The sequence below is a fragment of the Typha latifolia genome, chromosome 12, assembly GCF_019914945.1.
Source record: "Typha latifolia isolate L0001 chromosome 12, TyphaL0001v2, whole genome shotgun sequence".
NCBI classification, from domain to species: Eukaryota; Viridiplantae; Streptophyta; class Magnoliopsida; order Poales; family Typhaceae; genus Typha; species Typha latifolia.
Window position 1 is genome coordinate 7,527,953 of NC_133097.1, and position 23,810 is coordinate 7,551,762.

General features: G+C 34.0%; 5 protein-coding genes across 5 annotated transcripts; all 5 read right to left on the reverse strand.

Moving 5' to 3' along the window:
* Positions 1-3,133: 3,133 nt before the first annotated feature.
* LOC140798843 (probable protein phosphatase 2C 24) lies at positions 3,134-6,461 on the reverse strand. The gene is made up of 5 exons (XM_073152923.1): positions 5,840-6,461; positions 5,426-5,764; positions 5,219-5,324; positions 3,347-3,676; positions 3,134-3,232 (listed from the first exon to the last, which is right to left on the reverse strand). Exons 1-4 carry the CDS (start codon positions 6,341-6,343, stop codon positions 3,363-3,365), a joined length of 1,263 nt encoding a protein of 420 aa, XP_073009024.1. The 5' UTR covers positions 6,344-6,461; the 3' UTR covers positions 3,134-3,232; positions 3,347-3,362.
* A 3,657-nt stretch (positions 6,462-10,118) lies between these two features.
* Positions 10,119-11,906, reverse strand: LOC140799448 (noroxomaritidine/norcraugsodine reductase-like). The gene is made up of 5 exons (XM_073153793.1): positions 11,721-11,906; positions 11,393-11,600; positions 11,062-11,278; positions 10,851-10,957; positions 10,119-10,383 (listed from the first exon to the last, which is right to left on the reverse strand). The coding sequence occupies exons 1-5, from the start codon at positions 11,798-11,800 to the stop codon at positions 10,210-10,212; spliced, it is 786 nt and encodes a 261-aa protein (XP_073009894.1). The 5' UTR covers positions 11,801-11,906; the 3' UTR covers positions 10,119-10,209.
* Positions 11,907-14,908: 3,002 nt separating this feature from the next.
* LOC140799455 (tropinone reductase homolog At1g07440-like) lies at positions 14,909-16,387 on the reverse strand. The gene is made up of 5 exons (XM_073153803.1): positions 16,177-16,387; positions 15,859-16,066; positions 15,528-15,744; positions 15,289-15,426; positions 14,909-15,117 (listed from the first exon to the last, which is right to left on the reverse strand). Exons 1-5 carry the CDS (start codon positions 16,254-16,256, stop codon positions 15,110-15,112), a joined length of 651 nt encoding a protein of 216 aa, XP_073009904.1. The 5' UTR covers positions 16,257-16,387; the 3' UTR covers positions 14,909-15,109.
* Positions 16,388-17,216: 829 nt separating this feature from the next.
* On the reverse strand, positions 17,217-19,071 carry LOC140799450 (noroxomaritidine/norcraugsodine reductase-like). The gene is made up of 5 exons (XM_073153795.1): positions 18,949-19,071; positions 18,616-18,823; positions 18,285-18,501; positions 18,061-18,164; positions 17,217-17,537 (listed from the first exon to the last, which is right to left on the reverse strand). Exons 1-5 carry the CDS (start codon positions 19,026-19,028, stop codon positions 17,361-17,363), a joined length of 786 nt encoding a protein of 261 aa, XP_073009896.1. The 5' UTR covers positions 19,029-19,071; the 3' UTR covers positions 17,217-17,360.
* A 1,572-nt stretch (positions 19,072-20,643) lies between these two features.
* Positions 20,644-23,706, reverse strand: LOC140799449 (noroxomaritidine/norcraugsodine reductase-like). Its single transcript, XM_073153794.1, has 5 exons — positions 23,446-23,706; positions 22,242-22,449; positions 21,400-21,616; positions 21,195-21,301; positions 20,644-20,943 (listed from the first exon to the last, which is right to left on the reverse strand). The coding sequence occupies exons 1-5, from the start codon at positions 23,568-23,570 to the stop codon at positions 20,770-20,772; spliced, it is 831 nt and encodes a 276-aa protein (XP_073009895.1). The 5' UTR covers positions 23,571-23,706; the 3' UTR covers positions 20,644-20,769.
* Positions 23,707-23,810: the final 104 nt, after the last annotated feature.

Below are 23,810 nucleotides of genomic sequence, written 5' to 3' on the forward strand. Positions count from 1 at the left end.
GTAAGAAAGTTCAGCTTTTATGTATGAGTATTGTCACAAGTGTAAAGAGAAAATTGATAAGATATTTCAAGAAACAGAAAAAGTTTTAAGATGCAGTTTTAGTAACTCAGAAATGGTTAGAATACATATGGCAGGATATGACAGGATTTCATGACTACCAGGCATTCTCCCTCGGCATTCTAAGGGATTCCAACTGGTGATTGAAATTTTTAGAGATTAATTTTTACTGGGGTGCATTTGAATGCACTTGAAGGCGTTTGAATGCTCGCATCGCTTTAGAACATCTGTGGAGATCTCACGGCTTTGAGAGTCCATGATAGAGTTTGTTGATGTGATTCCTACGCATCTTATTTTATTCATAGTGTGAATCTTCACCTTGATAGTTACATGACGATAGCATCAATCTAAGGTTGGGAGAATTAAATCATAGAGATCGACGGGTAATTCATAAGCTTTTTGTAATTAGTACATTCATTTTTAGTGATTGACCTAATTCTAGATATAATCTGTGATTCTGTGCCTAGTTAAATTTTTTCATGTAAATATCTTGTGTTTGCAATTGCTTATTTTACACTTTATTTCTTGTATTATTATATTAGTAGCATGTGATAGATTATCTTCTAGGAAGTTATAATTTTTCAATTAGTACCGAAGTATGTACTAGGTTGGATCGGATGTCAACCTGTGGAGGCACCATTTGTTCTCTAACTCTATAGAGAGATCTTTAACGCAAAAGAGCTACCCAAATAAGAACAATTTATTGTTAGACCTCCCATCTTTGGTATATCCAATTATTCTAAGTAAAAAGTCGGCATAAGAGTTTGATTTTTAAATCCATTTATGAGAGAGTTTGACTCCCAATTGTTAACGAGTGGAAACCATCTGTTGTTACTACTTAGGATGGTGAAATTGTTGAGAAGTCTTAGGAATAATGGACTAAGACTGATTTTGAAAAACCCCGGATATAAAAATGAGACTATAAATGTCATTTTCAGTGGGGATACCTCTAGTAAATTCAGGCAATTTATACTTATATAAGAAAAACGTTACCTATTAAAATGGTGTCAATGGGCACTATTTTGTGTGATGATGGACTAAATATTGTTTGACTATAGTCTAGAATCCTCTCCCTAAATTAACTGTCTTGTTGTTCTCGTTTTTTTTTTGTGTGTGGACTGTTTATTACTGGACTAGAGTATAAAACACCACTTTTGACTTTATTAGATTACTCATTGTGCACAAAGTATCTAGAATATAATACGAAGTTATGTACTTTGCGAGTACCTATGTATTTATTTTTTTAATTATTCATGAGCTCAAAGGTTAGATATAAACTGGACAAAGGGTCAATCCTCTCTAGATACAGAGATGCTTAGGTCCATTGAACTTTTAGCTGCCTAGTCTAGACTTCAAGCTATATGCGTCGCCGAGCAATTGCTCTGAACTAAACGCTGCTGAGACCTGCTCTAAGCCGTTACGTTGCCGAGCTGTTTTTCTAAGCTAACCGCACCGTCGAGCTATCAACCTAATTGAACTAAGCCATCAAATCACCAAACAATTTATGTACAATATCGTTTGCGGTTAGAGTTGAACCCATAACCTTCTTGACCATGAGGAAGGTAACTATCAATCTTTTAACCGTGAACTACATGATATGATATGTGTTGTCTTGTTTCATAAATTATTCTAACTCTTGGAAAATGCATCAACAAAAAATATTTTTTGCATGAACATTTTGTGTTAAAAGATAAATTGTGAGTTGATTTGTTGAGATGCGGACAATTCTCGAATTTCACGATGAAATGCTCGGAATTTTTTGTAACGATTTTTTTTTTTTGAAAATTCAGATATTTGTATTATAAAAATTTCTGAATTTCGATTATGATTTGGAGAGGTAGCTTGCATTGTTTAAATGTTTCCCTGGATCAAATGCAACGCTTTCCTCATGATTTCCTTCTTTATTACTTTACTCTAAAAACGCGTAGAAGCTTTCCAGTAGTTGTGGGATTAAATATGTTTACATGCATATGCATACCAAACATGCATTTCATGTTGGTGTTTCTGATAAAGTTGTGTAGGTTTTAGTTTGATCTCAAATAACACTTAGCAATGCTTTATTAGGATCGTCTGAGGAGCGGAGTATTGGTTTAGACTTTATATAGAAAAAAATATTATTCTATCATAAATTATCAAATGAGGAGATTATAAAGTTTTATATAATTGTCAACATCATTAAAGAAAAACACATTAGATTGTATGTATAAGCGTTATCACAAGTGTAGAAAAAAAAAGGCAAAAATATTTAAAAGAAAAGTTTTAAGATGCGATTTCTAATCATTCAAAAATGGTTCAAATGCATGCGACAAAGAATTTCATGTCTATTAAGTATTTTTAAACGTCCGGCAATTTAACATTAAAAATTTTAGATTTTCTTATTTACTTACTATGTTGCGTTCAAACGCACTTGAAGGCTAAGTCTTCTTGGTCCAGTTTAGAGAGTTATCGAAGGGGGCATCTATATCATATTGTCTCAAGGTCTTCCCAGTCCAATTTAGAGAGTTATTGATGGGGCATTTACATCATATTCTGTGACAGGTATATATATTTTTTCAATCAAACCCCATATATCTCACTCATTATTATTCGGAGACTATTTTGGATATCATCTTACAACATCTCTTTAGAATATTTTTAGACTATCATATCACAGCTTTGAAAGAGTCTATGCTGAAGAGTGTTGAACTGATACCTACAAATTTCATCTTCTTTTCATACAGCATGGATTTTAGTTACTGAACCGATAGCATCAACCCACCTCGAAGAACTAACCACAGAAATCAGTAAATTACAAAAATCTAACGAGCAAGATTATTATAAATTAAGTTGTACAATTGACTGTTAATTTGATCCTGAATAATAATTTTACGAATTAAATTTTTTTTTTCATATATCTAATGTTTCCGATTGTATTTTCCACGATAAAGATGATTACTTTGAACTTCTGCAACCGAAAATAATCAAAAGTCGTGCGCCTAAGCTAGAACTCAGGGACTCCCCGGGAGAAAGCGAAATTATGTGAGCCATTGTGGCCTCTGATGACTATATAATATGAAGAGAAAAAACTCTTTAACAGTTCACTTATAAGCTGTAGCTAAATTTATATTACGCGCTATATTTGCGTCACCGTCACATAACAACAGCTGCTCACTCCACATCATTTGCTTTCCTTCCTCTTAAGAAAGTAGATTATAAATTCGAAATTTAAGAAGAGACGAGAAAAAAAAAATAAAATTAAGAAAAAATTAATATAAGAGAGAGAGAGAGAGAGAGAGAGAGAGGATGATACCCCGAGGATGATGAGGCTATAAATTTCTCCTGAGGTCGATCACAACGACGCTCACGTTATCCGCGCTCCGCCTCGCCAGCGCCAACTTCGTCAGCAGCATCGCCGCGTCCGAGCACGCCTTATCACCGTCCACGTGTCCTCCCCCCTCGCCGCGGGCTCCCACTTGTGAGGAACCCCGCAGGCACATGCGAACGACGTCGCACGCCATCTCGTTGGTCACGACGTCCCACAGACCGTCGCTCGCTAGTATCAGACACTCGTCTCCCTCCTCCCTCTCCGTCACCGTTACCTCTGGCTCCGGTATCACGTACGGCTTCAGATAGCTATCCCCTGATTCGTTTTACTAAATGGATTAATTTCACCATTAAGAAAAATAACTACAATTTTCACTGACCAGTAAAATTGAAGCATCTTGTATACATTTGTACTGTATATATATATATATATATATATATATAAATATTTACCAATGTATATCTTTAAAAGACTTAAAGTTGCTGTATATCTCTCAAGATCTTGATATTTTAATCTGACGAAAGACATTCGAAGGTGAAGAAAATTAAGGGAATTCAATGATTCAATTTTGTTGATCACAGATTTTATACAAGATTGTAATTTTGCCCAGTTAGTGAACATCTTCCCGTGTACTATACTTTCATTCTTCCCGTGCACTATACTTTCATCCAGGTTATGTGGAAAATTTTAATCGGAGAATTATTAAGTTGAAAGTTCTTTAACGTATCATCTGAGAAGGTACAACTAGGGCTGTCAAAATAGTCAAACTGGCGGTACAACTAGGGATGTCAAAATAGTCAAATGGGCGAACAACTAGGGCTGCCAAAATGTCAAAATAATCAAGCTGGCGGCTCCTCAACTCGATTAAGCTCAAAAATAAGTTGAGCCGAACTCGATTTTTAAAATAGGCTCAAAAATAATTTAAGCTGAGCTTGTTCATGAATGGTTCAATCAAACACACTGGACGAAACTCAAAATAATTTTATATATATATATATATATGAGTAGTATTTTTATATTATACTATATAATATTCTAAAATTTACTTATATATAGTCTTATTTGCTCTGAGTTTAGGTTACAAGACCCTTAAACTAGTTAGTTAACTAAATATATTTTTATCTTTTTTATATTTAATCATATTTACTCTCTAAAAAATTAAGACTAATTAATCAAATTCGAACTTAGTCTCAAACTAAACAAGAGTTTAGCTGGATCCTATCCTATTATTTTAATACATAAATATTTCTATTCTTTATATTTTTGAATTAAGATTTATTTTAAATTTAATTCAAGCCTAAATTAAGCTTAGTTTAATTGAAGCTTGATTAGGATCAAAGTTTGGCTTGAATTAATTAAAACTCGCTCTATTACATCCCTAAGTATATCAAGGGAGAATGAATTAAATTATCATTGTCGTTCCACCAAAGTAATCTTAAAGTTGGCATTTTGAAAGCTAAGTCGCTAAAAGAGCGGCTATTTGCACAAAAAAGTTTTTTAGAGTTGTTTTTGGTAATTACAAGATTAGACTAATAAAACTAAGTACGTTTTTTTTTCTATATTAATTCCCACTTTCCTATAACTAAGTGCATATCATTAGTAGCACAAGACTATCACCAAAACTTAAGAGAGCAACTATTTATCTCTTTAATCTAAGAAAAATAGTGTCATAAAAATATTGTAACTAATTTTGTCACTCTATTTATCTCAAGTCACTCCTCTTCTTCGAATAAGATGGGACAAATTCACAAGGAAAATTGCACTTCCAAGTTCCAAACGCAGCATAATCGTCTTTCGAGAAGTAATTACGCAAATACAAAACCCAAATTAAGCAGTATTGGAAAGAGAGGAACTCACCGATGGCTCTCGACATCGCGAGCACGCCGAGAACCCTCGGCCCGTCCCAGTAGATCACTCGGCCCCCAGCCGATTGGATCCGCTCCAGCTCGTCCGGCCGGTCCGGCTGAGACAAAACCCGAGGGTAAAATCGTCAAAAAACTAACAAAACAAAGATAAGATATGAGCGCTGGATTTTAGCAACCACTGGATCACTCCAGTGCCCACCTTGTGGTCCGACGAGAGCGGGACGGCGGCGCCACCGCGGGAGAGGACGGCGCGCGAGTCGCCGCAGTTGGCGACGACAATCTGGGTTGGGCCCACGATGGCGACGACGGCTGTGGAGCCCACGTGGTCGCACCTCGTCGGCGGCCGGAGGTCGCACCGGCAGCCGGGGTTTGGGCGGCCGTCGGTGCCATTCCAGCTCGAGGCCTCTGCGTCCATCCGCAAGAAGCTTCTCTCCATCATCTCCTTCCACCTCTCCTGCGATGGCTCCGAAGGCGGAGAACTGGATCCCATCTCCTCAGCCACCACCTCGTGCATCCGATCTTGACACGACACCGCCACCTAGAGATCCCAACATCTGTTAGAAAGACAAGGATTGGAGAGAGAGAAACCTAGAGAGAGGGAAGAAAGGCTTACATGACAGCAACCGTGGCCATCGTAGACGCCAAAAAAATGGTGCTTCCCCGGGATCTTGGATCCGACCCAAAGGAAATCGGGTCGGATCGAGACGGCGTCCTCCATCTCCCTCCTCCGACCGCAGACCGATGTCATTCCGTACCTCGGGCATCCATCCGACTCTTCCGATCCACCCGATCTCGCCTGCGGATGCTCCGAATAGGAGCTCGCATCCGGACAAGACCCCGATCTGTCCTCCCTGGATCCGACATCCTCGCCCCCATTCCCGGCACCGACGACGGGACCGGTCTCTAACACCGCCGGAGAAGAGGACACGGAGCACTCCACCCTCTTCCTCTTCCTAATCCGTTCCACTTCCGGCAAAGAACCATCGACGCTGTCGGCGATCTTGAACCGCCGGAGATCCATCCGGCGCCGCCTCCCTGAGCGCGAGCTCGGTTCGAGCTCGCACGCTGTGACGGCCGCCGCCGTCGTCTCCGCCCCTTCGCAACATATTTCCGCCATTGCCGAAGCTAATAGAACCTTAGGATTCCTCCGCCTCCGCTGCCGATGGCTTCGTTAGGGTTAAAGGCGAGACCTCCTCGTGGCCGTCCAAGATAGAATAAGGAAGAAAGCGAGATGGGAGAAAGAGAAGCGATGGACAGGTGGACAACGCAACAGAAAGGACCTCCTACGGGCAGCTGCCCGTCACCGTCACGGGCAGCCCTTCGATAGGAACAGTAGGTGAGATGTCGTGCTCCACGATCGCAGTGAGCCGTCCGTTCCACTGCCCGCCCTTGATATAACAACACGTGTAAGTGTAGTCTCAAAGAGCCGGGACACGTGGATCTGGTCCTCGAGGAAGAATCTGCTATTATTTTCTTTTTAGAGATAGCCCATGGGTGAAAGGAATCTACTAATTAAGCTTTAGCGTTAGGTATACGGCCTCCTTAATCAGAGTCCCTGCTCTTGACACGTGGCCATTTATTGCTGCAGATAATTGTAAGCGGTGCTTTTATAGTATAGCGAATTTGTCATTTCACACTTATTCAATCTACACCCTGTTTTACTATTTTTTATTTCAAACCCCCTTGAATGTTCAATGACATACAAAAAAAAAAAATGATTACATCTGAAACTATTGCTTAATTTTTATATAAACCTTCTTATTAATCTTTTTGGGCAACTTTACTTGGCCTCTTACATATATAAAATCTCCTAAATATTTTTTTTTGTTGTAGAAAAATTAAATATCTATATAAAAATTGAGAAATAGCTTAAACAATGAGAAAATTATGATATTTTTATATTATTAATTAGGATGAATTATACATTGCTTTTAGTTTTTGGTTTTGTCTAAAATTAAATTAACCACTGAACTTTTATTTATTATTATTAGTTTTTTGGTTTTGTCTCTTAAACAAATACACTTTTATTCGGGTATTAATAGAAATTATCTTTTTTTCGTTAAGTTTAAAATAAGAAAGTTTACGATTTTATATTAGTATAAAATGTAATCTAAAAATTTATTAAAAACTAAAACAGTTAAAGGATAAGATCTAAATAATATATACACATTAATATTGGGTGCAAAAGGAAAACTTTCTATATAATATATATATATATATGACAGGCGAAAGTGAATTCGGACACGTAAAAGGCGGAGTTCGCCATCATTGACGCTGGAGGAATAGGGAGCGGTCGGTGGCCGGTGCATCCGACACGTGTCCCGTGCTTGCGTGTAGTCGAGTTGGACGGTGGTTTTGGGTTAGGAGGCCACGTTCCCGACTCCATGTGACTTGTATGGGCGTTAAATCAATGATATACTGATTAACCCAATAATTAATCATGGTTATAGGATCGACTTTAATTATAAATAATTTTTAAATAATAAATCATTTAATAATTTAATATATTAATGGCTCCTCAGCACCGCGACGTTTTAAATTAAATTTTAATTATATTTAGTTCAGAACAATAGTTCAACGATGCACATAATTTACGGTCTAAACTATATGGCTTATAATATTTGGCTAAAATTTAGTGAAACTAAGTGTATTTAAATTTAGGGAGAGTTGTATACCATATCTGGCCTTCAAATTTTTAAATAAAAAAACTATAAGATCCTTTCATTGTTTACCATGTGCTACTTAGATATTGGTGTCATTTCTGCTCCTCTTTTTATACTTTTTATATAAATATTGTAAGCTCACGTTGGCTAACACAGTTTTTTTTAAATAATTCAAGAGCTCCTAAATTACAGGTCGGATATTACATAATTAAATTTCACAAGTAAAACTGGCGATAATAGGCTAAATCTAACTACAGTGAATTCAATCATTCTTGTAATAATTTTGTTTTGCTGTTGTTTTCGTATCCATACAAGGATTGAAACTCAAATCACTTACGTTAATAATTGGCCCTTGACAATTAATAGTGTTATAATATAAGATTTGTTTTGATAATGTACATGAGCTTTCGAGATTCATTACGACTAAATATTAAACATTTTTAGGCCATGTTCACATCTAGAATAGGGAGGAATAGGAATAGCAAAACATAATTTGTTATTCTTAAAATTATGGTTGTATTCTAAGAATAGCTATTCATATATTTATCTGTATTCTGGAATAAGAATGTAATAATAATTTTTGATGTGATATAAAATTAATAAAATGATGGAAAAACTTATAATATTATAAGTATACAATGCATGCATGAAATATTATATTATTGTGCTTTACGCACCTACCAGCGCGTATTACTATAGTGGGAGCGTAAATATGTATTGTATGCTAATACATATGTAATGCATTATCTTTTGGCAAACAATATTAATTATTATTATGTTTTACTTATTTACCGACACCTATTACTATGATAGAAGTATACATATGTATTATGTGCTAGTCCGTATATAATACATTACTTTTTGGCAAACAATATCAATTATTATTATGTTTTACTTATCTACCGGTGCTTATTAATATTGTGGGAATATACATATGTATTATGTGCTGGTACATATGTAATGTGTTACATTTTGACAAGTAATATCAAATATTACCATATTTTATCTTTATATTAGCACCCATTACTACAGTGAGAGCATACATATATATTGTGTACTGGTACATATGTAATGCTTTAAAATATTAATTTATTTATATTAGTCTTTTGTTACATTTAATTATTTGTATTTTATAGTAAAAAATAATAAGTTATTTTTTAAATATTATTATATTTAATAGTAAAGATATAAAATTTAATTAACATGGAATATATATTTTTAATAGTCTTTGCAAAATGGGATTATTAATAATATTAAAATATCTATACTTTCATATGTTTTATTTTAAGAGATTGTTAATAATAGTATATTATATTTTTCTCAAATTTTCTATTTTATTATTATTTTAAAAGATTTAATTAGATTAATACATAGCTTAAATAGTAAATATATTATTTTATCTATGAGTTAATATTTAATTGGATAAAATATTAATTTATTAAGATTAGAATTTTGATGTTATTAGTACATATACAAATAATTTTAATAATAAGATAATTTATAAAATAATTATTATATCAATTAAATACTATAGTATTAAGAATTTTATAATATTTATATTTACAAAAATAATATTTAATAATAGTAATACTTTTTAAAATGTGTTTATTTTTATGAAATAAATTATTAAATTTATGCTGTTTAAATTAAATTTTATTTATTTAGTATAAAATAAAAAATAATAATGAGAGACGAGAGAGAGTAGCGAGGAGTGATAAATTATAATTGGATGTTAATAAGATATTTAAGAGATAAGATAAGAGAAATGAATTATGTTAAGATATTTGAAAGAGATAAATGATAAATGATAAATTATAATAAGATTTTTAAGAGAGATTATAGTCAAATCAAGATAAATTGATAATTGAGTTAGTGTGTGGTATAAGATATAATTTTAATCAATAATATTTATATTCTATTATGATGGCTATTATGATTTTTAACTGTTATTTTAAAATAAGAAATTATATTCTGGAATAAAATTTTTTATTATTCTTGAAGTGAACAGGGCTTAGATACCATTGTCCCTCCTCTAGTAACGGATAAATCGGTGGAGCCGAACAATATTGAAAAAATAGCACGTGTGACGAGTAAAACTGGTGATAATCGGCTAAATCTAACTACAGTGACTTCCATCATTCTTGTAATAATTTTGTTTTTAAGTTTATTCTCAGTGGAGGCTACAGTTTACATACTATAATCTTATATTATTTATTTAAGAGTCATAAATAGCTCAACCTCTCTCATCTTGTATTATTTATTTATGAGTTATAAATAACCCAACTCAGGATACAAATCATTTTGCACGTATTACTTCTTTTTAGGAATCGAAAATGCATCGACCTCCGTCGACGCAAATTATTTGACCATTTATGTAGGAAGCAACTGGCATGCAAAGAAAAGCTGTGAGAGGCGCCACCTCCTCTGTTTCACCGACACGTCCCAAAGGAATACGTGGTAATTCTTTTGCTTTGAACTCCTCATCTTCAAAAAACTGTTAAATTAAAAATTAGAAAATTAAAATTCTCATAGAATATTTTATTTATAGGATTAAGTACATTTCAATCACTGTACTTTGGATTAAAACTATTTTACCCTCTTAGTTTCTTTTAATCGCTGGGCTTATTTATATATGGAATATAGTTCAAATAAGAATATCGATTCCTATTTGTTTTTACCAAAATACGAGATTTATTCTAGCGATAATTATTCTTATATGCACAAATATTTTAGAATAAGAGTACAATAATTATTTTTGATATGATATTAAGTAAAGAAAAAGATGAGAAAATTATATTTTATTTTTTTATAAAATTATGATAAATACTTTTTATTTTGATATAAACTAGATTGATCAGAGAGAGATACAAAGAATAAATTGATAATTGGGCTAGTGTATAGTATAAAATGTAAACGTTATTAACTATCTCTATTAATGGCATTTGTAATGAGAAATATTACCGGCTTCATTAGCGGAGTTGTGATGGGACCTGGTGCTATGCAGTTTGTTCGAATGTTATCTATTGCCCATTCACACGCAAGGTTCTTTGCGAGTTGATTCATTGCTCCTGATATAACATCACAAATTTGAGACTTATAATTTTGTGCTAATCATTTTTGTAAAAAAGAAATAAAAAAAATGCAACTATGCTATCAATAATTATGTATCTACCTTTGGTTGCTGAGTAAATGGACATATTTTTTATTGCTACCACCCCTGCAAGTGAGGAGATAAACACAATGCTTCCTCTTCCTGATGCCTTTAGAAGAGGGTGAGCCATTTGGCTCAAATGGAAGGAAGACTCCAGATTAGTAGCCATTAAGTAGGAGTATTCTTCGGCAGTACAATCCAGAGCCGGTTTTACAATGCCAGTTCCTGCGTTATTAATCTAAAAATTGAGAGGCAAAGTTTTAATGAGCCGCTCTTGTTATAACTAATTTGCAAATTGAGTCTAGTAACAGTATCTAAATAGCTAAGGAGTTCTAATAGCCCAAGAACTTACTAGGATAGTGAGCTTCCCCTGGAAAATGGAACTGACCCTCTCCATTAATCTCTCTCTCTCAGTTCGAGAGGAGACATCGCAAACTGATCCAGTTACAACAAGATTCATATGTGCCCATTCCTGCAAACATTTCTTCAGCTCTGCTTCATTCCGTGAACAAGTATGGACTGAAGCTCCAAGCCCTGCTAACTCTTCAACTATAGCATGCCTGCAATCTCTTTTCTCTTAATCTTTTATAAATGATTACAAAATTAATGTTGCTATGAACACTTGTGAATGATAATAAGATTAATGAGGGGGACAAAAGAAAAAGAAGAAAACAAAATACCCGATTCCTTTGGTGCCTCCGGTGACGAGAGCGGTCATGCCGGCAAGAGACCATCTATGAGCTCTGCTGTTCTTCTCCATGCCTTCCTCCTCCTCCTTAGTCTTCGTCTGTAGCTTTATTCTACCTAGCCTCTAAAATTTATAGTACGTTTCTAAGTTTTGTCCCACTTTTCTACAAATTTTTCCCAGTTTTCCAACTTTTCTACAAATTTTCTAAGTTTAGTCGAGTCGTGCAAAATCGTCAGCAAACAAAACCTGCGACCAGCCGGTTTGACCAGATTTAAAATTTAAGCTGAATGTTATAACGAGAGGAGTCCTATCAGTTTGGGATGATGTTGATGGATCTCAATACATAAAGAAATCAAATGATTTAAAATGTAATTTCGCGAGAATTTATTTCTAAATTAATTTAACCTAATAATTGTTATAGTTCATAATCACCCTTAGGGTAAATTGTCCTTATTTTAGTAGATGCCCAACTCTGATGACCTTTTTTTTTCTTGGTCTTTTTCACATGAACTCTACCGTATGGATTATTATTACGATCTCTGCAATTTTTTTTTCTTTTAAAATCTTAGCAAAGTTTTTTTTTTTTGAATTTATTTAGTTTTAGTCTTCATTCATTAGATCGAGTTTTATTAGATGCCCAACTCTTAATGACTTTTTCCTGAAATATATATATATATATATATATATATATATATATATATATATACACCGAGTAGATATTTGTAGTGCAATTCACCCTCCAAAGATTACTCGGTGTCAGATAAGGAATTTGGCACCTAACACCGGTCCATATTATGGTTAGACAACTAAGGTTAAATTATCTTTTTTTTTTAATTGCAATTTACCCTCTTTTACCATAAAATTTACACCAATTATTTTTAAAAATTATTTTTAGTGATAAGTAATACCACTTAGTTAAATGGATAGAGTAAGGTCAAAAATATAATTTTTAATTAATAATTTTTTATCTTCATCATATTTGCATCAGTCAGCAATAGACTTAGAATTTGAATCGAAATTTCACTCTAACATATATTATCATTTTGCATGTATTATTTATTTAGGAATCATAAATAGCTTGAACTTCATCGAATCATCTAACACATATTACTTATTTTTAAGAGTCATAAATGGCTCGATCTCCATCATCGCAAATGACTTGACTATTTATGTAAAAAAAATTGGCATGCAAAAAAAAAAAAGCCTTAAGAGGCGTCACCACCCACAAGCCACTTATTTTGCTTTGTGCTCTTAATTGTCAAGCACATGTTGGGTTAAAGTTCAGAAAGTTTAAATTGACATAGAATATTTATTTACATGGTTAAATATAATTCAACTAATCTACATTGGATAAAAACTAGAATACCCACTAAACATCATTTTTTTTTGTTGGTATCACAAAAAGTCAAAGCTACCAAAAACTCTCTCTTTATATATTTTTGGGATAAATCCCTTTTTACTTCCTGAACTATCACTCATTTTCATTCTGACCTTTTGAATTTTTTTTTGATACACACTGACCTTTTAAACTATCAGATATACATCACTTAACCCTTTACATTACATATTTCTGTTGATAAATTGTCACGTGACAATCATATGACAGAAATATGATGAAAATACCCCTTAGAAGCATGTGTATGTCATGAGCAACTAAGAGATTTTTTGTTATGACAAAAATACCCTTCTATAACCTCTCTTCCTCCCTCTAACACCGCTACCATCACCTCCACCAAAACCACCAATGCCCACATGTCCTACTAGCACCAAACCCTCCACCTTGCCCACTGCCACCGCCAACTTCGCCACCACCGTCGCCACCGTCGCTATACCCTCCACCCTCCCTCTAGCAAAACCATTAGGACCAAACACTCCACCTTCCCTCTAGCACCACCACCACCACCGTCTCCACCACTACCATCACAGCCAACTCCACCACCACCACCGGCAAGACGGGTGGGGTCATTAGAGAGCTCGCAAGAGCCGCCATCGACCGCCAACTCCACCACCACCACCGGCGAGATGGGTGGGTTCATCGGAGAGCTCGCAAGAGCCACCATCGACCGCCAGCTCCACTACCACCACTGGCGAGACAAGTGGGGTCATGAGAGAGCTCGCAAGAGCCACCATCGACCTCTAACACCCCACGCCGTCTCGACCTCCTCTGATGCCTCTAGCTTCGGCTTCTCCTCCACCGACCAAACCTACACCCTCCCACGCCTCCACGCCGCTGCCTGATGAAACCACTAAGAAGAACGAGATGAAGACAATCACAGTCACCACCTCATCGTCGTCCATGTCAGCGCTGTTCGCTTGCCTCCTCAAGGCTAGCCAACCGCAGCTTCTCTGTCAGCCTCAACGAGGCCCACAGCACCAAGCTCGACAATGGCGGTGCCGGCCGGCCACCCCGTTTAGAAAGAGGATTAGGGATTTTATTTAGAAAGAGGATTAGGGATTTTGTTTAGAAAGAGGATTAGAGACTTTGTTTAGAAAAAGGATTAGTCAATAGGGCAAGAAAGAAATTTAAATTTTTTTAAATATTTAATATTAGTTAAGCCATTTAATTATCTTGTCATTATAAGTTGAGGGGTAATTTAGTCAATTCATTAATTCTGTCAACGACATCAGGGGGGTAGTATTTCTGATAGTTTAGGGGGTCAGTATGGAAATGGGTAATAGTTCAGAGGATGAAAAGGGAATTATCCATATATTTTTTTAGTTAATAGATAGTGTGAGAAAGTAGATGAAGTAAAATATATTTAATTTTAATGAGAAATGTTACCGAGTTAATTAGCTGGGTTGTGACGATAGCTGGTGCTAAGCAGTTTGTTCCTAAACACCTAAATCATAGGCACGATTTTAACCAAAAGATTGCTTAAATCAATCTAGGCCTCGTCCATACTTTGGTCCAAGAGACGTGACTAAAAGAGATGTGGAATATTAACAATAAACACTAAGTTTTAAAGAACAAAAGCCCTGTAGTAAATGCCCACCTCTAAAATTCTTTTTTCTAAAAATAATTTTATCTTTGAGTAGTAGATGTAACATCCAAAAATTAAAAAAAAATCAAAATCAAAATCGAGTGCAGGTGCACGAGATTTAGGATTTGGATTAAGCTTCACTGTAGCTTATGCGATACAAAGTTTATAATTAATATGATATTGGGCTCCCCTCTCAAAATAAAGTATGCATTTGGTTATACATATTACTTATTTCTAAGAGTCATAAATGATTCGACCTCCGTCGACACAAATAACTTGACCATTTATGTAAGAAGAAACCGGCATGCAAAGAAAAGCCGTGAGAGGTGCCACCTCCTCTGGCTCACCCACGCGCCCCAATGGAATACGTGCCACTTCTTTTGATTTGTACTCCTCGTTATTAAGCACCTGTTAAGTTAAACTCTCTCTTTAAATATTTATTTATTTAACAAAAGCAATGCTATTAAGTTATTCTATTATCTCTATTAATAATACTTGCAATCATAGTTTAATTTATAATTTAAAATTTAAGACCGTAGAATGAAGCAAAATATATTCAATCTTAACGAGAAATCTTACCGACTTCATTAACAGAGTTGTGATGGGACCTGGACTTCATTAACAGAGTTGTGATGGGACCTGGTGCTATGCAGTTTGTTCGAATGCCATCCTTTGCCCACTCACATGCAAGATTTTTGGTGAGTTGATTAAGTGCTCCTGATATAATATCACAAAATTGGGACTAATAAATTTGTACTAATCTTGTTTCATAATCAAAAGAAAAAATACAACTATGCTACTAATAGTTATATATCTACCCTTGGTTGCTGAGTAAATAGATAAATTTTTGATAGCTACCACCCCTGCAATTGAGGAGATAAACACAATGCTCCCTCTTCCTGATGCCTTGAGAAGAGGGTGAGCCATTTGGCTCAAATGGAAGGAAGACTCCAGATTAGTAGCCATTAAGTAGGAGTATTCTTCGGCAGTACAATCTAGAGTCGGTTTTACAATGCCCGTTCCTGCGTTATTAATCTACAAATTGAGAGGCAAAGTTTTAATGAGCCACTCTTGTTATAACTAATTTGCAAATTGAGTCTAGTAACAGTATCTAAATATATAAGAAGTTTTAATAACCCAAGAACTTACTAGGATAGTGAACTTCCCTCGGAAAATAGAACGGACCCGCTCCATTAATCTCTCTCTCTCAGCTCGAGAGGAGATATCGCAAACGGAGCCAGTTACAAGGAGATCCATATCTGCCCATTTTTGCAAACATTTGTTCAGCTCTGCTTCATTCCGTGAACAAGTATGAACTACTGCTCCAAGCTCCGCTAGCTCTTCAACTATAGCATGCCTGCAAGCTCTTTAATCTTAGTCTTTTGTAAATTAGTACAAGATTAATGTTACTATGTAAACACTTGACAATGATAATAAGATTAATAAGGGAAAAAAATTAATTAATACCCAATCCCTTTGGTGCCTCCGGTGATGAGAGCCGTCATATCGGAGAGAGACCATCTCTGAGCTCTGTTGCTCTTCTCCATGCCTTCCTTCTCACTTAGATCACTTAGACTATAAAATTTATAGAAAATTTCTAAGTTTTTTTCTCACTTATCTACATATTTTCTATAAGTTTAGTCGAGTGGTGCAGAAAGGTCTGCAAACAAAACGTACGAGCAACTACTGGTCTCATGGATATACTCGAAAACTTGACGAGGTTTAAAATTCAATTGGATAAAAATGCCGGAACCAACCAGAGGAATTCTATCCGTTTATAATTATCCTTAGTGTAAATTGTCTTTATTGTGGTAAATGACCAACTCTAATGTCCTTTTCCAATATCTACTGAGTGTTAGAGAATTAAGAGTAAACTATCTAAGATTAGACTAGGACCGTCAAAATAATTAAACCTGCTCAATTAAGCACAACAGTATCCATTATGTTTATAGGAATTAAGAATTACTAAATTACAGTTTAATAATTTAGCTTGATTCTGATTTGAAGTATTTCTTTTACAAAAATATTATTTCTTATTTTACTTTGGACATATTAGACATAAATACTTCCCAGGGCTTTAAAAGCCTCAATAAATGACCACCACAGCGTCTACCTCCATTATTTCCATCGAAGTGGTTCAAAGCTTTTACTGGGCATTTCAAGTAGTCAATGTGGAGGCACGCCTACCCAATTTCTTAGAAGAAAAATTACTCTCAACGAAAACTACAATTTACCCAATTTTTATCGTAACATTACACTATTGCCTAATAGTTACTCTCAACTAAATTTAATTAATTGCTAATGCTTAGATGAATAAAACTTAGCTTCTTTATATATAGAGGTCGGATACAACAAGTCATATTTAAATTTAGCTCTAAAGACTTATACAACTTGAATAAAGACTTACCTTAAAAGGCTTACATGACTTAATTAAATTTGTCTTAGAGATTTATGTGACTTAATTAAACTTGTCTTAGTGACTTACCTAAGAGGTAAGCATGAATCAATTAAAAAAATAAATAGATTCTATCCATCAAACTCAATGTCCTCATAATTTGATCTGATTAAACACGAATCATAATGACCCACTCGAATATTTATTTAAAAAACTTAAAGTTTAACAATATCGTCATCTTGCATGTATTCTTCATTTAAGAGTCATAAATTGCTCGACCTCCATCAACGCAAATGACTTGACCATTGATGTAACAAGCAACCGGCATGCAAAGAAAAGCTGTGAGAGATGCCACCTCCTCTGGCTCACCGATACGCCCTAAGGGAACACGTAAGACTTCTTTTGCTTTGATCTCCTCATCCTCAAGCACCACCTAAGTTAAAATTAGAAAAGTCAAATTGTCATAAAATATTTTAAAAGAAAATTGCACTTTATCCTTATGTGATTTGGTTTAATTTCACAAATCTCTATTTATACTTTCGACTTAAGTATTTAATCCTTTTGTAGTTTTCATTAAGGTGCAACCGTTATCTTTTCTATTATATTTAGTTAAATCAAAGATCAAATTTAAAGATCCTTATTAAAAATAATTTGTAAAAGATTAGATAAATACTTTAATGCATCTAACATAATAGTAATCAAATATCAAATGACAAAGATATAAAAAATATATTAAACCAAACCATAGGAGGATAAACTGTAATTAACTCACATTTTATTTATATCATTAAATGCATTTCAGCCATTATATTTTAGATGAAATATATATTACCATCTCAACATTTTTTCTTTAGGAAGAGTGTTAGAAAAAAAATGCTCACAATCTATAAGAGTTTTCGAGTTTGAATTCCAATAATATCTTACAAACTAAATTGCGCGAAGAAATGAGAACTTACTTGAATGAGCGGAGTTGCGATAGGACCTGGTACAACGCAATTTGTTCGAATGTTGTCATTTGCCCATTCACAAGCTAGGCTTTTTGTGAGTTGATTCAATGCTCCTGATATAGATCACAAAATTGGACTTATAATTTTGCGCTAATCTTGCTTTATAAAAAAAACTATGTATTTTTTTTTTAAAGAATATAAAAAAATTATGTTACTAATAGTTATTTATATACCCTTGGTGGCCGAGTAAATGGACAAATTTTTGACAGCTACCAATCCTGCTATTGAGGAGATAAACACAATGCTCCCTCTTCCTGACGCCTTGAGAAGAGGGTGAGCCATTTGGCTCAAATGGAAGGAAGACTCCAGATTAGTAGCCATTAAGTAGGAGTAGTCTTCGGCAGTACAATCTAGAGTCGGTTTTACAATGCCCGTTCCTGCGTTATTAATCTAAAAATTGAGAGGCAAAGTTTTAATGAGCCACTCTTGTTATAACTAATTTGCAAATTGAGTCTAGTAACAGTATCTAAATATATAAGAAGTTTTAATAACCTAAGAACTTACTAGGATAGTGAGCTTCCCGTGGAAAATGGAACGGACCCTCTCCATTAATCTCTCTCTCTCAGCTCGAGAGGAGACATCGCAAACGGATCCAGTTACAAGGAGATCCATATCTGCCCATTTTTGCAAACATTTGTTCAGCTCTGCTTCATTCCGTGAACAAGTATGAACTACTGCTCCAAGCTCCGCTAGCTCTTCAACTATAGCATGCCTGCAAGCTCTTTAATCTTAGTCTTTTGTAAATTATTACAAGATTAATGTTACTATGTAAACACTTGACAATGATAATAAGATTAATAAGGGGTACAAAGATAAAAAAACGAAAACAAAGAATACCCAATTCCTTTGGTGCCTCCGGTGACGAGAGCCGTCATGCCGACAAGAGACCATCTCTGAGCTCTATTGCTCTTCTCCATGCCTTCCTCCTAGTCTTCGTCTGTAGCTTTATTCCACCTAGCCTCTAAAATTTATAGTAAGTTTCTAATTTTGTCCCACTTTTCTACAAATTTTTCCAAGTTTTGTCGAGTAGTGCAAAATGGTCAAATGCCGATCTCATGGATATATTCAAACATTTGACGAGATTTAAAATTCAAGTTGAATGTTCTAACATTTGATGAGGAATCCAATCGGTTTGGGATGATGTTGATGGATCTCAAATTCTCAATACGTGACGTAATTAGCTGATTTAAGATGCGAAGATTTCGCGAGAATTTTTTTCTAACTTAACCTAATAATTCTTATATTTCTTAATTACCCTTGGTGTAAATTATCCTTATTCTTATATATATCTTTGGAGGGTGAATTGCACTACAAATATCTACTCGGTGTCAGATAAGGAATTTGGCACCTAACACCGGTCCATATTATGGTTAGACAACTAAGGTTAAATTATCCAAAAAAATAGATATATCTTATTTTTTAAATTGCAATTTACCCCCCTTTTACCATAAAATTTACACTAATTATTTTTAAAAAAATTTTTTAGTCATAAGTAAGTAATACCACTTAGTTAAATGGATACAGCAAGGTCAAAAATGTAAATTTTAATTAATAATTTTTTATCTTCATCATATCGGATACCATCATATTTGCATTAGTCAGCAATAGACTTAGAATTTGAATCGAAGTTTCACTCTAACATATATTACCATTTTGCATGTATTATTTATTTAGGAATCATAAATAGTTCGAACTTTATCGAGACATATGCCTTAATCAGTCATCTATCACGTATTACTTATTTTTAAGAGTCATAAATGGCTCGACCTCCGTCAACACAAATGACTTGACAATTTATGTAAAAAGAAACTGACATGCAAAGAAATGCCGGGAGAGGCATCACCTCCTCTAGCTCACCAACACGCCACAAAAGAATAGGCAACACTTATTTTAGTTTGAGTTCTTCTTTGTCAAGAACATGTTGGGTTGAAGTTTAGAAAGTTTAAATTGACATAGAATATTTATTGACAGGGTTAAATATAATTCAACTACTCTACTTTGGATAAAAATTATAATACCCTCTAAACTTCATTTTTTTTTGTTGGTATCATAAAGAGTAACAGCTACCAAAAACTCTCTTTAAATATTTTTTTATTTAACAGAAGCAACGCTATTAAGTTATTCTATTATTTCTATTAATAATACTTGTAATCGTAGTATAATTTAAAATTTAAGAGGGTAGATGAAGTAAAATATATTTAATCTTAATGAGAAATATTACCGAGTTCATTAGCGGGGTTGCGAGGAGAGCTGGTGTTATTCAGTTTGTTACCAAACACCTAAATCGTAGGCACGATTTTAACTGAAAGATTGCTTAAAACAATCTTGGCCTCATCCATACTTTGGGCCCAAGAGACGTGACTAAAAGAGATGTGGAATATTAACAATAAACACTAAGTTTTAAAGTGCAAAAGCCCTGTAGTAAATGCTCACCTTTAAAATTCTTTTTTCTAAAAATAATTTTATCTTGAGTAGTAGATGTAACATCTAAAAATTAAAAAAATCAAAATCAAAATCAAAATCGAGTGCAGGTGCACGAGATTTAGGATTTGGATTAAGCTTCACTGTAGCTTATGCGATACAAAGTTTATAATTAATATGATATTGGGCTCCCCTCTCAAAATGAAGTCTGCATTTGGTTATACATATTACTTATTTCTAAGAATCATAAATGGTTCGACCTCCGTCGACACAAATAACTTGACCATTTATGTAAGAAGAAACCGGCATGCAAAGAAAAGCCGTGAGAGGTGCCACCTCCTCTGGCTCACCCACACGCCCCAATGGAATACGTGACACTTCTTTTGATTTGTACTCCACGTTTTCAAGCGCCTGTTAAGTTAAAAATTAGAAAGTTATGATAAAACTATTTTACCCTCAGAATATTCTTTTTGGGGTATCACCAAGTATGGAAGCTACCATAAACTCTCTCTTTAAATATTTATTTATTTAACAAAAGAAATGCTATTAAGTTATTCTATTATCTCTATTAATAACACTTGTAATCATAGTTTAATTTATAATTTAAAATTTAAGAGGATAGAATGAAGCAAAATATATTCAATCTTAATGAGAAATCTTACCGACTTCATTAACGGAGTTGTGATGGGACCCGGTGCTATGCAGTTTGTTCGAATGCCATCCTTTGCCCACTCACATGCAAGATTCTTGGTGAGTTGATTAAGTGCTCCTGATATAATATCACAAAATTAGGACTAATAAATTTGTGCTAATCTTATTTTATAATAATAAAAAATACAACTATGCTACTAATAGTTATTTATCTACCCTTGGTTGCTGAGTAAATAGAGAAATTTTTGATAGCTACCACCCCTGCAATTGAGGAGATAAACACAATGCTCCCTTTTCCTGATGCCTTGAGAAAAGGGTGAGCCATTTGGCTCAAATGGAAGGAAGACTCCAAATTAGTAGCCATTAAGTAGGAGTATTCTTCTGCTGTACAATCCAGAGTCGGTTTTGCAATGGACGTTCCTGCATTATTAATCTACAAAGATGCAAAGTATTACGAGCTGCTTCTTTTTTAAAATACCAAAGTCCAGCAGTAGTAATGAAATAAATAAGGATTTCTAAGAACATTTTGAGAAATTTAAATAATTAACAACACCCTGCTATTTTCTTTTATTGTCATTCACATACAGCAACTACGGTATGGATATTTTTAATTTCACCTTACATTTAAATTATAACACCTCAAGAAAAATACTATGACTTAATTTTCACCAAACTTAAGCTAAAGAAATATACAATTTTTTATTACTTCTAGACATTGATAATTAAAATATATCTAAAGAGATCTAAAAGAACACTAATGGAGCTTATGTTGTATAAGAATTTAGCAGCATTGATATTTAACGGAGACCATTAAATTTTCACTTGTTAAAAAAAATTATAATTTGTCTTTAATTCTGGTTCACTTTTTAACTTTTATAGTGACCTTAAAATACTTAACTCAGTGATATTTAAGTTATTTACATCTATATAATAACTGTCCACAGGAAGGAAAATGCATGGATTGAATTGATAAACATCTACAATGGGAGGGTGTGAATAATAATAAAAGTAAAACATATGACACTTTTGATAAATTCCCATGACTTTTAATAACTTACCAAGATAGTGAGCTTCCCTTGGAAGATGGATCCGACCTTCTCCATTAATTTCTCTCTCTCAGCTCGAGAGGAGATATCACAAACCGATCCAGTTACGAGAAGATTCATATCTGTCCATTTTTGCAAACATTTGTTGAGCTCTGCTTCGTTCCGTGAACAAGTATGAACTGTTGCTCCAAATCCTGCTAGCTCTTCAACTATAGCATACCTGTAAGGTTTTTAATCTTAGTCCTTGAAAATAAAAATAAGATTACTATTGCTATGGACACCTACCAATGTGTTAAATACTGGTGTTTCTGCTCAAGTCGACTCAGCTTAAATTGTGTCAAGTCGTGACCAAGTCCAAACTTTAAACAATTAAATCAAAAATCTAGTAGTTATGAATATATATATATATATCAAACTAGGCCTAAGCTAGCTTTTTTTAGTTTAAGTTTAGCATATTTAATAAACTACATTTGTTTTTTTTATTTAGAGTTGACTCTTTTTTTTTATAATTTTACTGTTTATAAATCGAGCCTATAATTTAGCATATATATATATATATATATATATAAAACACTTTGCTATTCTATTATATATGTTAGCTATACTAAAAATTTGATCAAATATCTATATTAAATTAACTATACTAAAAAGATTATAAAAATACTCTCAACCGAGGCATATATAATCTCAACCCAATTAAACTAAGAGAATTTTAGGTCTTTTAAAAACAAAATATTTCTAATTAACATAATATGCTCACAGTGTTAGTTCAAATATAACATAATGATATTTTCTTTGCGCATATTCGCTAAATTATATAACTCAATTTATAAATAGTAAAAATATAGAGTAGAAATAAGTTAATTATAATTGTTTATTTTTTAGGAGTATATCTAAATTAGAAATCCTAATTTTACTTTTTAATCCGTCGCTACAATTACCTTCACGAGCCACCCTACCTTATGGCCATCTAATACCCTCCGACAACTGCTGTAATATCGAATATTTATCGTGCTGCCCCGTTTTAGTATTGCTCTAGTATTTTAATTATATCTTTTTATCCAAATATTTAATTAATGTAAAACTAGAGTCATTAAAATTCTATCTGGTGAGGCTAGCACTCCTTAAATTTGTATAATTTTCTTTCATCGTGATTTAACGATATCTAGTTCATAACATATATAACTTTGCACTTTATTACTCAGGGAAAAATTACCCGATTCCTTTGGAACCTCCGGTGACGAGAGCCGTCGTGCCAGCAAGAGACCATCTCTGAGCTCTGCTGCTCTTCTCCATCCTCTTCTCCTCTGTCATCGTCTCCGTCTCCTTCTTCGTCTCCATCTCAAACTTATAACTCTACTCAGCCTCTAGAATAGCAATCATTTTTCCAACTATTGTCCAAGTGATGCCCAAAAGGTCAACAGCACAATTTCTCACCTACTACGTACGGTCTATCAATCAAATTTGGGACCTTTCTATTTAATATTATTTTAATAAAATACTAATATTATTACTTAGACACGAATTCCACTCCCACAAAGAAAACCACCGCCTACACCTCGAGATCAGTTTTATATGTAA